This window comes from Bolinopsis microptera, chromosome 1, assembly GCF_026151205.1.
Source record: "Bolinopsis microptera isolate Bmic1 chromosome 1, MBARI_Bmic_1.0, whole genome shotgun sequence".
Lineage (NCBI taxonomy): Eukaryota > Metazoa > Ctenophora > Tentaculata > Lobata > Bolinopsidae > Bolinopsis > Bolinopsis microptera.
The window spans coordinates 21,625,801-21,641,875 of NC_087072.1; the positions used below are offsets into that span (position 1 = coordinate 21,625,801).

Sequence of the window (16,075 nt, forward strand, 5' to 3'; positions counted from 1 at the left end):
TAACTCTATTTGTACGTCAGATTCATAATCTCATTCGGTGAAGCATTGTGCCAAAGTGAGCACTTTGAAGGCTTATAAGTTATGGGGGCAGTGTTATCCCAGCTCTCAAAACTTTTAACTATATATGGCCGTCTTTGTCGCCCATAAAACCTCCCGTTTTTAAGTGAATAATCATCTATTGCATGATTGGTCTTCACATGGATTTCACAGTTCTTTGTTTGTTAAAGTAACTGTAATGCTTCAATTAATCAATGCCTCAATTAAATCAAATATAAAATGTCGTGTAAACCTAAAAAGTTACAAATCGTTCAATCATCTACATCCCTCTTCGACCTTTATTCGACAATCACGATCTTTTATCTGTCTTTATTCGTAAGTATGACGTGCAGCACATTCTCTGAATTCTCAACATTCTATGATCACAGGTCACATCTTCTGACATACAGCTACAGTTTCATCACATGTTAAGTTAGTTTTGTCATGTACACAGATACTGGAACAAATGTCATCATGCACAGTCTACACCACAAAAATAACTTGTTGTAAATGTAAAACTGAGACAGTCCAGTACTACAGGACGTTGGAAAGTCGGTGTTTGTTCGGAGCTCAAGTGTGTACGGAAAAAGAACTCCGTTTGATCCGGCCCTCAAGGAACACGTAAGAGTGCAGGTTACGAAGCAATTCTTCAGGGGAAACGACAACAGATAGCGCTGTGAACTAACTAATGTTTTATCTCTTTACAGCTATAAACTTATGTTTAACGTATGCTTTCGATCTTTTGTGGACCGAAACATGATCCATGAGTTTTGTTTAACATTTACGATTATCAAATTGTAGAGATCTTGGTAAAAGAAAATTTTCTTCAGTAACTTAAATCTGGGATAATTTGGCCAAAATTTGACAAGAACACTGTTCTTTATTTGCATGAATACAATTATTTATTATCTGTGGGTGATTTCTGTTGTTTGTTTATAAGTTATTGTAAAATTAATCACTCAGTCATGAAAAGATTAGCTCTTCTTTTTATTAAACTGTATAATGCACTAGTATATAGTGCTGTAGCGGAGGGAAAACATTATTGTTTTTACTTAAAACCAATTAATTCCATAGCGATTGATAACAAATAGCCTTTATTTATAAAATATAGATCATGTGATGGGTCCAGATATGAACCCATCATTATGAACCCATTGCATCATTATAAACACTAAATGCAGTTTATGGAATAAGCAACAGAAAAATAAATACATGTTGCATAACTCTGCATAAGGCATATTAGTGCAAAACTAGGTTTGTCCATTTGATTCTACAAAATGTCTTACAATCACAGCAAGAAGACGTCTAAAACAATATCTCACAAATTTCCCAGATAATATCCCCATTCCACCAGATATCAAACAAAACAGTGACGACCACTACGACTGCTGAGTACGGTAAGAGAAAACCACTTGAGGGCTCATCTCGACAGTTTGCTCGCATCAACATCATCAATAAGGAGTTCTTCAGGAGCTCCGGAAATGTGATTTAGGGAAACTGGGTGGATTAGATCTCGAAGCATTGATGTGTTTAATGGACCTTTTTTTGCCATTTAACAATTAATTAAAGTTGAATCAAATTGTGTACTTTTAAATGTTATATTTCGAATGTTTTGAAAAATTTATGATTTGTAGAATATGACATCCTTGTTGATCTGGCCCCATGAATCTGTCAGATATAGACGACAGCTCATCTAGATCTGCCCCTATCTTTAGTCAGCAATTACTCTATTTCATGATTGAAACACTTTTTCATTTAATGCATGCCAATGTTATCGTTTAAACTATGAGGGATTTCGTTTATTACATAGATTTATTTTCCAAACCACATTCGGTTGTTGATCATATTTATACCATGTAGAAAAACATCATTGATTTTTTAAATGCCTCTATCATTTATTCCGGCATCAATATTTAAAAACTATACAACATATTTGATCTGAAACCAACCGCTATATCTCGGTATCTTCAACAAAATAATTTGATCTAACGTCGAAATATTGCTTTAAATGTTTCATGTAAGCGGTACCAGACCAATACAAGTAGAATATTTCATCCCCAGACAGTTTCTGTCACACACAATAAATACCGTAAACGTAACGCGCGAAGCGTTTTGCAGTATGAAATGTTTCACTGCAAGGTCAAAATTTGCGTAGCCATGGTAACAAAGCCGCGCATACCTCACGCTTCTTATATTTTTGTTCAATTGAACATTGATGCATATCTCACGTTTCTTCTTTATGATGCATATCATGCATATCTTAAAATAAAGAATGATAACTTGAATCAGCTATTTTTATATTTTCAACAAGCAACATCCTGCACGTAAATGGACTTCCCATTAAGAGTTTGAATCCAGAGGAATTTTTTCTCCCTTTGAATCAATCAAGCTAGATAATTTGTTGTAAATACTGAGATCAAACTATCAATTTACAGGCTATCGTCAAACATGTTGCAAGGCGTCATATTCAGTGACATAAGCCTACAAATTGTAAAAAGTTAGTAAACCCCAAAATTCCTTTACACTTTAAAAATCTTAACACTCTTAAAACGGTTATAAAATTAAAATTAAGATGTTAGGAGTAAGGGAAGGCCAAAAGGATTTATAGTGTTTATTCCCAAAGGTTTTAAAGTCTTGAGTAGTTGAATACATTTATGTTCACGGACTTCCAAAGTTTTAGGACTAGAATCTCTACTATAATTCAAAGAATTATTTCTGATGTAGAATGTATGTATGTACGACCGCCCACGTGCAAATTTGATGAAAAATAGGAATTTAGGTAACAACCAAAAGGTTCCATAGCAACGGTGTTTTAATGCACACATGCACGTGCAAAGATTGTTTTAACGTCATTTTGATCGGTTTTGTGGTAATTACGTTGTGTTTAAAGTGTTTTATATTTAAATCGGCTGTATCTTCGGTTGGGATGGATATTTTTTGATGCGATTAAAATTTTCTTTCAAAGAATACTACTAGCTTCGTCCCTGTTACCACGGGCTTTCTAGTCTTACTTATAATTCAGAGAATTCTTTCTGTATGTAGAATGTATGTACGACCGCCCACTTGCAAATTAGACGAGAAATAGGAAATTTCACAGTAACCATGGTAACGGTGCTCAAAAATGCACGTGCAAAGATTTGCGAGCGAAATTTTGATCGACTTTGTGGTAATTATGTTTTTTTTATTGCGAGCTACATTTTAATCGACTGTATCTTCGGTTGTGACGGATATTTTTTGATGCGATAAAAACTAACTACCAAAGAATATTATTAGCTTTCTCCCTGTCACCACGGGATTTCTAGTCTCTACTATAATTCAAAGAACTATTTCTGTATGTAGAATGTATGTACGACCGCCCACGTGCAAATTAGACGATAAATAGGAAGTTGCGTAGTCACCATGGTAACGAGGATTGTTACACGCACGTACAATGATTGTTTTAACGTAATTTTGATCAGTTTTGTTGATATTACGCCGTGTTTAGTACGAGCAACATTTTAATCGGCTCACTGTCCATCTCTTGCGAACTTTCCTAATGACCAGGGTCTGTAACTGAATATTTTCTTCCTAGGCGTGGCAGCTGTTGAGGTCTATTGGGATGTTTCAACAGTGTCACTTTCACTGAAACTCCTTGTTCTTGAGAGGTGTTCTTCATACTTCTTAGTCACAGACACCAGATCATCATCACTACCATAAGTAGATATGACCATGATTGGAAGGTGTAAAGATGTCTGGTCATCAGGAGCCTGAACTTTGCGTAACAGTGATCTTGCTGAATTGAGAACCTGATTACTAATTTTCTCAACCATTTTTCTAGGGTAACACGCGGCAAGGAAGGCTTTTTTGAGGTTGGTGAAGGTGTTCTTTGAGGCGTTCTTGGTAGTTGATGATCCCTCTGAGTCTAAGGCATTGAGAGTACACGATACCGGAATAGATATGGTTTGGGTGGGAGATTTTAAAGTGTATGTATGAACGAGAGTCCGTTTTCTTTATGAACAAATCCGTTTGGAGGGAGCCTAAGGAATCGAAGGTGAACATTATGTCAAGGAAAGATACGTATTTACCACGATCTTCTATTTGGTACTCATCAATGATTAGGCCATGGGAGAGGAGTGCTTTGTTAACATCTGCAATCCAAATTTTGAACTCATCTGTAGTTCTCTCAAACAAACCTGCTCCGTCGTCAATGTAACGCTTGGCTGATACGATCTTCTTCATGAGCTCTGGGTCGCTATAAACACATTTGTTCATTAGGTAGTAGACAGCTATGTTTGCGATTTGGACATATAATAGTGATCCACCCGTAGGGATATCAATGAGCTGTATGAACCAATTTTGATCCAACACCCCAACAGAGGATCGGAGGTTCAATTCCACCAGTTGTGTGAGCCATTGGCAGAAGTCTTCAGACCAATCTTTTCTGCATGATGACATAGCGGACCTTAAGGCCTCTATGACGAGTCGAGGGGTGGTGTTAACTGTTAAAGAGTCATAGAGGGCCTTAAAGTCGTAGGTAAAAAGAGTTTGAATCCACTCACTAATCATCAGGGAAACTTTAGCCTGGGGTAACACGACTTCTGTCCGACAGCGAATTTTTATCTTGTCCGAATCAGTGATCAGGTGAATGAAAAAACTGACTGTTGTCCGAAATTGTCCGAATACAACAAATTTCCAATTAGAGATATGATCTAAAATGTTACTTGCTACATTTGCATTTGATACCGAATAATTGGACATAGTGTAATTGATTGAAGTTATTGTCATATAAAATGTTGGGGATCGAAGTTAGGATTTGTGGTTAATGTCCCGATCCAGGCGTTTTCTTAGTAGGGTGCAACATTCCGAATTTCGATATGCAGCCATCTGCCCATGTTGATAGGTTGCCGGGGTGGCAGTATCCAGATAGCCCGACACGTGTTCGCGAACAGTTGTAACACGTGTCGGGCTATCTGGATACTGCTGGAGGGCTTTCAGGTGTCTCCAGGTTCGGGAGTCTCCGGTAGGATCACATCAGCATCAGGACAGTGGACAAAATTGGAAATTCAGACAACAATCGCCGATAAGGACTCTTGTCCGAAAACCCTAATTTCTGATTCGGACAAGAGTTGCTGTCGGTCAAAAGTCGCCCAATCATGTAGCATGGATCCCAGTTTGTTCGTATGGCCCTTTCATGTCATGAAAGGGCCATACTAAATGCTTGTGAGTTGTGAGGTTCTAAATGAGTAAAATGTCTGATTAAGGCACATCATATTATAACCTTACTATTGTTATCGTAACCCTACAATTGTTAACGGCTCAATAATTAACATACTTGGTTGAATTCTGCTATATCTCACGAACAAATAGGAGAGAATTGTCTGTTTATAATCAACGGTTGGTAAAGGTGGAGATATAGTTACCTACCTGAGCTGCAATTGCAACTGGATTTTGTGTCAAGAACATAGTCCATATTCTGATAGAATAAAGGGTTGCTAACTCTGGCGACTTGTCGAGTTAGAGGAACACTTGCTACAAGGGCAACCATTAATTGTCATGATATTAGGTTCCAGTGTCACATATACAACTTTGCTTCCGAAGTTTTTTTTATATTGAGCGATATTTTACCTAATAAGTATGAAGTAGTTGAAGACTGAAGAAGAATGTTTGATTGGGGACTGGTTTATCAATAATAATATTAGTGTTAAAATGGTCGGCACTAGGAACTCCGGTCAAGAAATATTTCGGTAATATTGCACAAAGGAAGTTTTCAGATTGAGCGATATTTTAACTAATGTGTCGAAAGTAGTTAAAGAAGAATGTTTGATTGGGGACTGGTTTATCAATAATAATATGAGTGTTAAAATGGTCAGCAATAGGAACTCCGGGTAAGAAATATTTCGCTAATTGCACTAAGAACTTAATAAATTAAAGCAAAGCAAAACTTTGCAGCAAATCTGCCATACTTCACCGCTGTATCCTAGCTAATGTTGCTTTCGAAAAGTACAACAAAGTTTGGCTGGAAAAGTCCCGAATTTCACTGGATACCAAAATGAAATTATACGAGGCCCTTGTTACCCCAGTACTACTGTATAACTGCAATAGCTGGGCCGCTCCAGAGAAAATCCTTCAGAAAGTGGATGTGTGGCAGCGCAAACATTTGAGGCGGATCATGAACTCCACTTATCCCCGAATCATCAGTAACCGAGACCTTTATGCTCGTTGTGGGGTGACTCCATTAACAGAGAGGGATGCTAAGTCTCGCTGGAAAATGCTCGGTCATATTCTTAGAAGTGATTGTAACTCCCCACCCCAACTAGCATTGAGTTTTACTGTTGAGAGTATGGAGAATATGAAAGGGAGAATTGGTAGACATCAGATCAGTATTTTCAAAACCATTTTGAGTGATTTAAATAAAAGAAATATGAATTTATGTAATTTGACAGATTTGACAGAACTTCGACATATAGCCTCGAACAGAAACCATTGGAGAAATTTGTTTAGTTTTTGATACTTTAATTTTTTTGGGTTAAATATTTAAGTTTGTTTTCAGAGTTCTTCACGTAGACTTATCAGATCCCTAGGATGTTTTTATATTACTACTTCGGATTTGTGTAAAGTTTGATAATAAAAAGCAAAACTTTATTTTCTCTTACTTGAACATATTGGATGCATAGTATAATATAAAATATTTATTTTATTACTGAAAGTAATGATCATCTACCTCTCATACTCCTATAGTACACTGTCTGGTATTGGCTCTTATGTTCTAATTCCTTGATCAATGATCATTGATGTATAATAGCAACCATAGATTTAACGTTAATGCTGATGTAGGGTAAAAACCACGTTTTAGACGTCAATTGGACACAGTCCACAGATTCAGGAACCAAAGGTCACGAAATTACTCCTGTTTAATGTTCAGTTCTGAATGTGAGGTGCAAAGTTATGAGGTGCAAAATTGTGAGGTGCAAAGTCGTGAGGTGCAAAGTTCAACCACACAGCTTTGAAAATTGTGAGGTGCAAAGTTGTGAGATGCAAAGTTCAACCACACAGCTTTGAAAATTGTGAGGTGCAAAGTTGTGAGATGCAAAGTTCAATCACACAGCTTTGAAAATTGTGAGGTGCAAAGTTGTGAGATGCAAAGTTCAGCCTCAAAACTTTGAAAGTTGCGAGGTGAGAAGTTGCTAAAGCGAAGGTTCGAGGTCATAGCCTCTTGACCTCATCGTCACTTGTGCAAGAAGAACTGGGCCACACGGCACATTGTTCTAGGGGACAAAGAACTACAGTTCTAAGATACAACATTCAAGTCAATTACTTTCCGACATCTCGTACAGGATTTTTCTTAATTTTCATTAAGTTTTCTTCTTCTTCAGATAATAAATGTTTTGAACAAGTGAAACATGATTTTTTTACAAAATTTGGACAGCTGAAACAGTCGATATTGACATGTTTAACTTCGTAAAATCATATTAACTTAGCCATCAAGTCACCTTCTTCAAGTCAGTCTCATACGGAAAGATTTGGATTGAATTTATTATGTGACCTTGTCTCGTAAACTTGGTAAAAGTGACTTGGTGGTATAAAGTAAATCATTCATTAGATCGAAATCTATTGTACAATATTGTTGCACTTGTAATTTCAACTCTATTTATCATAATTTATAATTTCAAAACCAAATTCTAACGCTTAAGTTGTCTTTTTATAGATCTAAATCGAAACAAAACTTTTTTCACGCTATCACTATAACTTCTCAAAACTTTATAAATGTCGTCACTGCTTAAATGAAAATGGCAATATATGTTACAAGTAAATATTCATCAACATTTAATAAGTTACGATTTAACAATCAGCTAAGCTGATAAATCTTGTCTAAATCTCTGTTATATATCAACGACACTTTTCACGCTAAACATTTTATCAGTTATATATTTTAGCGTAAATTTAAAGTATATAGGCTTTCAGTGGATCACTGAAGTCGAAAGAAAACTTCCTGTTGTATAAATATCAATTAACGCTTAAAAACATCGTCCACACGAATGGCAAGGTACTCTATAGTAGCGGTTAAAGTCTATGAAAAGTCGGAGGAAATGGGTTTTGTTCTTGACTCCAATTCCTGCCAGACCTTTAAAAAGTATCAAAAAGTGGGCTATTCGTGTGGCAGATTTGCTTTATAGCATCTAAAAAGGCACGGTTACTACTCTCAAAACAAAATGTTGCCCGGTTTCCCTGTGGTTACAAAAGACACATATCTTAAACAAGGGCTGGTTTAAAATCAGTATAAATAAATCTTTGGTGAAAAAATAACAAAACCTGAAATATCTGACGCTAGCCAAAGGATCCCTGCGGAACTTGGTAACCATGGTAACTTGGTAACCATGGTAACTTGAGTTTCGCATAAAATACATGTCACGTGACAACTTAAAACCTTCAAAAGGTGAAGTTAAGTATTTATATACGGCAGTAAGTTTGACATGACCACGTCTACTACATTCTATCATTTACAACTTTTTATATCAGTTACTAAAACCTTTTTTGGTCATATCATGACCAATCGATTACGTGGCCACACCAAATCACACTTTACCAAAAGCGAGTAAAATCTTACAAAAGTACGTTAAATTAATATATCAATTAATCATAAACGTCCAAGAACTCAAAATCTCAAAATAACGGTCGTCCATCTGACGATACTGCTTGGATAATTTTACAATTCTTTCCATTTCAAACTGCAACTAGATTTATGGATTCAGACATAATTTAAGCTCATATCATCAACTGTCAGCAAATATAATGTGATGATGTAATCTTGGTCTTATCACGAGAACGATATAACATAAGACGGCTCCGAAAGCGCTGCTAGTTTTTAAAATTTGAACAGGAAATGGCCCTTATGTATAAACTATAAGGGGAAACATCAAAATTAAGAACATACTTTGTCAATTAACCTTAACAGATTGCAAACTTTCGTAGCCATCTTCAAAAACAACTCGTGTTGTTAACCAAGTTTTAGTTACTAATTGTTCCTAACAAATACGTCTAAGTTACGAAGGGATGAAGCTTGATAATAACACGAAATTAACATTACAACAATAAAATGTGGAGAATGAATATTTTGAAACAATACTTATGGAGGGGCAAATGGCACAAGTCGGAAAATCTTTATCATTCCAAGGATCATGTTTAAACAATTATTGTATTACATAATATTATCAAACAAAGCTTATAAGGTTATATAATTTAACAATCGCGAGTTACAATAAATAGGTCGCTACATTTTAACTAAGCTGAGTTAAACATCAAAATAATAATATATCATATCGGAATCAAAGCAGAAATAATAAATAAAGATGCATCTTCATAAAACTTTAAACCTATTTTCGTAGGGGTAGCTATCAGAGCTATTAACAACTATAACAGTCGCCCTTGTGACGCGAAATCAATCTCGTACGGGCACTCAGCCAAAATGCCTAACGAACTTGTCAGACATACTAACGAATCTTGTTTGTCACGCTCTCCTCTCTCTCTTTCAGTGTCTCCGACATGTGAAGATGGAATACTGTCCGGCCCTCTAACATTCGATCATATCACACGATCATGCCGAGGGCTGAGCACGTTAAAAATATCATCACCTCGCAAGATATCATCTGGAGATGTGAGATGTCTCTTGAGATATGATCGGAGTCAGGACACATTGCGGCGGTAAGTTCAGGATTCAGAGCTCCCTCATCTTTTTATCATGATTAGTGGGTATATGCAGCGTGCCTGAAACGAGGGTTATCGTCACTAATCTATAATCTATATCATACCCCCTGTCAATTTCAAACTGACTTATAAATTTATAAAATTTCATTAAGGTCTAATTCGCTGTCAAATAATTACAAGAAATACAGTCAGGTGGCAAACAAGATTATAATTTCAGATCTGGAGGTTTTCAAATATCACGTTAAGGAGCTGTCGGGTGAAGTTTTCATTTTGTTTAACAGTATTTATAAAGGGGAGGGGACTGATCATTCGTGAGGTCTTGTAAGAAGGCCCACTGTTACATATGATAATTGCAGAGTAATATACAGACTGCCCCCCCCCCCCGACTCTATATTACAGAGTATAAACTTACTGGGCGTGCTTGTAGTCAGGCAGCATGGAGGTTGTGAAGTATTCCATGGTCGGGCTGGTTTGTATGTCGTGTTGGTACGCCTGGAACAAGAATATGGTTATTATGGTTAGCAACACAGCAAAATATTAGAATGAATCATTATCTATCCGTCCAACTCCGATATTTGTAAGAGCGCTTCTAATATATGCACTATGCAGGCCTATTTGACGCTGGCACACTCAACTTACAGCTGCTTCAACTAAATTTTAAGGTTTTATTCTGACTAGAAACCAGTGGTAGTTATGGTATAACTACGTTTCAACATCTTTATAATACTCAATTCTCAAATTATGTATTATATTGTGGTGTTGAGAGATACTTAAGTACTTTCAACAATATTTGATTCCTTCAGTAAAGTGTGCATAATTTAACTTAGCGTTTAAAATAAGAAATACCGTTGAAGGTATTTATTTTCAATACTTTCAACACGATTATCTAACGAATTATTTAAAACAAAAAAAAATTTATGTTTAACAGAAAAATAGTCTATTACCAAAAATTGGGATAACAGTTAGTTGTTATCCCAATTTTTGGTAATAGAATATTTTTCCGTTAAACGTAAATGTATTTCAAATAATTCATTAGATAATAGCGTCGAAAGTATTAAATACCGTTGAACGGTATTTCTGTTAGTTGGGATAACAACTAGTGGAGGTCTTAGAAAGGTATGGTTGGGCATGATATCTAAGGGACTAGTAGGGACTGCAATTAAAATGTTACATGCCCATTACGAATGATGAAAATTGGAAAATTAGAATAGGTCATTGCAGAAGGACACTGCTACTTTGGGAACGAAGGGACATCGTCCCTCACAATTAAATGTTACCAATAATTTGAGTATGGTTATGATATTGTAGATCAAGATTGTGTCACAGCTAGTAGATAAGCTGTTTTTACACGAGATATGTAGTGCAATTTAACTCACCCCATTGTAAAGGCTTGAGTAATCCATCATTTCTGGTGTCGGAGCTGCAGCAGCGGCGGGAAGATAGGCCCCAGCTGTCCTGTACCGTACCATGGGAGTGGCGGGAGAAGCGGCCATCACACCACCACCGTACCCGTTCAGAGGAATAGCTGTGGGGTAGTAGTAGAAGAGTCCTGGTGCCGGCATCTGAAATAGTGGGAGGTGTGAGCTGGGGGTGTTGACAGTATCTCACCACTTCCCAGTATTCAGACGACGTGCAAAATACTTTTGTTTGTTGACCCGGCCAATGAGTTAGCAGCAAATTGGCTTCTAAACGTTATTAAAAGGGAAGTAATATCAGATGAAGCTAAAAATGGCTCTGACTGCAATAGGATTCAGTGAAACCTCATTCCAATCAGTGTGGCGTACTGCACCTTAGACCCCGCCTGGCGCCTTCATCTCACAGTCAACACTGTTATCTACACTTTAAAACGGAATATTTCCTGTGTTTGAAAAAAGCGATCACAAACCTGAGGTTGGAGGTACATTCTAGGTTGAACGAGGTGAGGAGCATTGAAGGCACTGGATCCAATAAGGACGGAGTAAGAGGAGTGGGTAAGGAAGTAAGAGCTGCGAACAGAGTTGAGCATTTCCTCTTGGGTGCACGGCACCACTTCTACGATACGGCTACCCGTACTGAAATACGTTTTAATTAGTTGTCAGGTTTTGTTTGAGTTATTTGTCATATGTAAATTAAGTTGATCTTCAACTGTCAGGATTTCTTTGATTTATTGAATTTGTTTGAATTTAGATGATCGTCAATCGGTGGGATTCGTTTGAGTTGTCAATCACGAGGGACTTTAGTTGACCATAAATTGGTCAGAATTTGTTGGAGTTATCACTGATGTCCGAACTTAAAATGGATGCATAGTTCACGCTTGCACTGCAAATTTGATTATGCGAGGTGGCCTTATCTCTTCGAATTCAGTGTTGAGACAGACCAAAATAAATGAAAAGCATGCTCTTGATATTAAGATCAATTAAATGAGCCAAATCTTATTAGGGTATATTAAAATTAGAAATTGAAATATTGTTATTGAGGCGCCTTGATTGATGGAAGGCAATTTATCAATCGTACTGACCAATAACAAGTTCAATTATAATCTTATTATTTATTAAGAAATTAAGGAGATATCTTCTAGTTTCCGATTTGTTCCCACGATATAGTACCCAAACTAATTAAACCCCTTCACATCACAATAGTAACTTCTTTATCTTATAAGTGTTTAGAACGGAGAATCACATTGAACTCCAATGTGACTGTCAGCACATAAAGCCTCAAGTCTATAATACAATACAACGTGGAGGCTAAAGTAGACAGGCACAGTTTTTATATGAAACGAGAGAGAAGTCAACCGGAGTGGACTGCTGACTGGCCATTAAATAGTGTCGAGATTTCTATTGACGGACTGCAAACCTAATTTATAACACGATTCAATGCCACACTTTAAGTAGCGAGTAAAAATGTTCTAGAAAATAAAGGGAAAACATACCAATCGGTAAAGAATTTCTGGTTGCATTCGTTGGAGCATCTGATAGCTTCGTCACTGTTGCACATTTGAACGTAGGCACTTCCGTTGCACTTTCTTTTGGGGTTGTAGTGGATGTGGGTCCATATCAACGAGGACTGATACCCGGACAGGAAGTTAACGATGTCATTCTCAGTAACGTTCTGTGACAGTCCCTTAATGTGGACACAGTCTCTTGTTGGAGGTGAGGCTGGTGGGCTGAAAATAAAAGAGGGTAACATCACGGCAAAGCAGACTTCTACTTCTTGATTGAGACGGTTGAGTAGTCATTAGGAACTTTTAAAGTGGGAAATATATTCAAGTACCTATAGATACAGTAGTTAATGAATCAGAATCTGCAGATCTTGAAATAAAAGGCTTAAAATTTTGTTCATTGTAAAATTATAAAAATGTCACGAATGACGACGTGGTGCGCGGCTCTACGCGACTTAATTTCTTGACGCAGTAAATGATTTCTCGCTTTGCTACCAAAGTCCAAGGACGTTCGCGCGTTCCACGCAGACGACTGTCATCGTGTTAAATTTACTGTGGTTTAGCCCTTCAAAAATGCAGAAACCAAGATCACGAAGGATCGTACGGAGTGTTTCATATAATTATCGTCGATATGGTGACAGGTAGTAATGATACCCAGTCAGCAGGAACCCTAGAACACTCGAGAAGAAGAGAAAGGGGCAGGACCCGTACTCCGCTCCATATTGACACGTGTAATAGCGACACATAAACTAGGGATCAATATTGAACAATTCTGAATTCTGCCCAATGTGAATAGAACAACATTACTAAAAGACAAAGTCTTGTAATTGTGGTTGAGGGTATCGTCCAGACAAAAGACCCGGGTTTGTGTTAGACTGGTGCTGTGTGATGGGGGGGGGGGGGGGGGGGGGGGGGGGGGGGGGCTCACCTTAGTGACAGCGCTGAGAGGGACTGGTTGAGGGGAGCTACAGGAGTAACGGAGGGGGACAAGTATCCCAGGTTAGTAAGAGCTTGTTGGATTTCACTCCGGCTACTCCACTGTACTTGAACCTTCCTGTCGGCTGAGAGAGCGTTGCCGGCCAGAGAGCTGGCTTCTTCTTCACTGTAATGAGAGAAAGTTAGAGGCTGTGTTACAATGATGGCTCATATTTAAACATAATTATGGTGAATTGAGAAAAGACACGTAGGTGTAAGTCTAAGTAGGTTTGATTAAATCAAGGTGGGCGATCAGGATGTTTTTAACAGAGTCTGAACATTTAGGAATATATACCAGTACAGGAGTTTATTCTATTGAATTAACAAATAATGTGGATATGTACGTGGAGTGTGGACCGATTGTAAGAAATGGGACGAATTTAACAAACCAAGGAAGGACGGAAAGGCACTTTTTTGAGGTGTCTCTGTTTCAAATATCAGCTATTATATTAATATCAGCTATTGTTAAAAATATATCAATAAACAGCTGGATAAATAACCAAGTACGTGTGTACAGGTGCGTGTCACTTACAGGCTTATAATTAGATACTCTTATCAAATTACAGTAAAGCTTTATTGGATTATCAATGTTTCATTAAGTCCCTCAGATATCATTATCTCAACTTGTGTGGACTGTTAATCTCTCAACCAATAAGAAGGATTAAAGTTGCTTTTATTTGTCTTTATAATTCGCCCGATAAATTCGCTATTAGATTTACTGCTAAGTTGTGATTTAGCCAAGGTATTGATTTAATTTGGCTAATCTTGTAATAGCTATCAAATCTAAGTTTTGTATTAATTTAAGATGCTCTCTCCAATGAAGGGGTACTCTAACAAGATACAAATTACAATACCAGAGATTGTGTAATGTGTAATGTGTATAGTAGTTATTCTCATTCAAATATTGTATGCACAGTCACTTCGTGCCACTTTATAATGTTCTCAAATGAGCCCTTGAAGGATTGAATTAGCCCAAAAAGAGTTTGATTGCAGATAAAATGCAGTATACTAAAATGTATGTCTTTAAATCTCTGCCTCTTGGTAACGTTATACATTAGATACAGCCGCACTCAACCTTTTAACTTCCTTTACTTTTAAACGTATGTGGTTAACTTAAATTTGCACTAGTATAAACGATTTTGAGTTTAAGTTATTTGTCATTGTCATAATCAGCCAATCTGTTTAAAGCCTTGTGAGGAACTGTACAGAAAGAAACAAAGTGAATATCCATAGTCACTCCACTTGCATTCCCGGATGTAAATCGGCAACTGCGACATTTGACAGATCACACAGAGAGCAGCCTCGACTCTGGGACCAACAAGAACGGACATGTTCTTCACGAGCAGAAGCTGGAGTGAGAAAACGTGCGGACCTACTACTACTACAACAACTACCTAACAAACAGGATAGTTATGGAATGTGGTGTCGATCCGTCCAGCTACAAGCCATTTCACCTTCACCTTACACACACGTGTGATACCAGATAGAAAACTGAGCACATACACACTTAGCAACTACCTTGCGTCAGCTGCAGTTAAATCTCGTAACTCCGTGTTAAAAGTCGAAAGTCGAGTAGAATAATGTCAGCATAACATATGTAGTAGGTACAAAACAAGACGTATAAAATATGTGTAGAAAGTGTAGAAAGTGTAATGTAAATAATAATAATAATAATATACTGACTGGTAGAAAAAGAGGAACGCTTCTCCCGTGCATGCTCCGTCTACGTGGCGGAGAATAAGGACATTTTCTTCGTTCGTCTTGTCCTCTCCAACCAGCATTACCTGAAATAACATGTTCCATTAGATAATTAATTAGAATTTTCTCATCATGGCATAAGACATAAGGTTAAATCCTTGATAGAGACTTATTCCCATATAATGCATGATGAAGTCGTCGCTAATACTGCATTTTCAATGAGCACTAGACAAAAAGGCGGGCCGCAGCACTCTATATGTTGTAGAGATGTGTGGACCCCATCGCCTCCCCACCGCATTGGACCTCAGGAGGAACTTTAGTTTAGATGCCTCTGCAATGTGACAATGCAGACTATAATCGTAAACATTTTCAAAGAAATAAGTTTCTTTGAACTCTTTCTAATAGCTTTTTTGACCACTAGAAAGGTGTTAGTACGCACAATTCATCATACGTCCCTCTAAACTTACAAATTAATTCGTAATAATGTAAAGATTGTTTGTGATCCTCGTGATGTCTAAAAATCGTGTCTGGGCTTATCTGTTGACAAATGGTGTCAGTGAACATTTTGTAGCATTAATATTTGTACTGTTTTGTCAACAATTATTAATCACGTTGATAAAAACCTTGACGTTGGAAACATTGCATAAATCACTGTAAAAAAACCGACAGTTCCGTAGAATAAATAACTAAATAGTGCTATATAGTTAAGTTATGCGTGAGCAGCATGTGCCTAGCTACAACAGTTATGTTATGTGCAAAATGCCAGGG

General features: G+C 37.2%; 1 protein-coding gene and 1 long non-coding RNA gene across 2 annotated transcripts in view; one reads left to right on the forward strand and one right to left on the reverse strand.

The window, feature by feature from the left end:
• LOC134824578 (uncharacterized) overlaps nt 1–16,075 on the forward strand; it is a 93,085-nt gene that overhangs the window by 18,396 nt on the left and 58,614 nt on the right. The window lies entirely within an intron of this gene.
• The window catches only part of LOC134824548 (epithelial splicing regulatory protein 2-like), a 49,602-nt gene continuing 40,912 nt past the window's right edge, over nt 7,386–16,075 (reverse strand). Inside the window, exons 11-17 of the mRNA XM_063836458.1 lie at nt 15,293–15,393; nt 13,563–13,736; nt 12,626–12,859; nt 11,603–11,768; nt 11,094–11,279; nt 10,130–10,209; nt 7,386–9,777 (exon numbers count right to left, since the gene is read on the reverse strand). Coding sequence (XP_063692528.1) covers nt 9,756–9,777; nt 10,130–10,209; nt 11,094–11,279; nt 11,603–11,768; nt 12,626–12,859; nt 13,563–13,736; nt 15,293–15,393 — 963 coding nt within the window. The 3' untranslated portion in view covers nt 7,386–9,755. The remainder of the gene's footprint in view (nt 9,778–10,129; nt 10,210–11,093; nt 11,280–11,602; nt 11,769–12,625; nt 12,860–13,562; nt 13,737–15,292; nt 15,394–16,075) is intronic.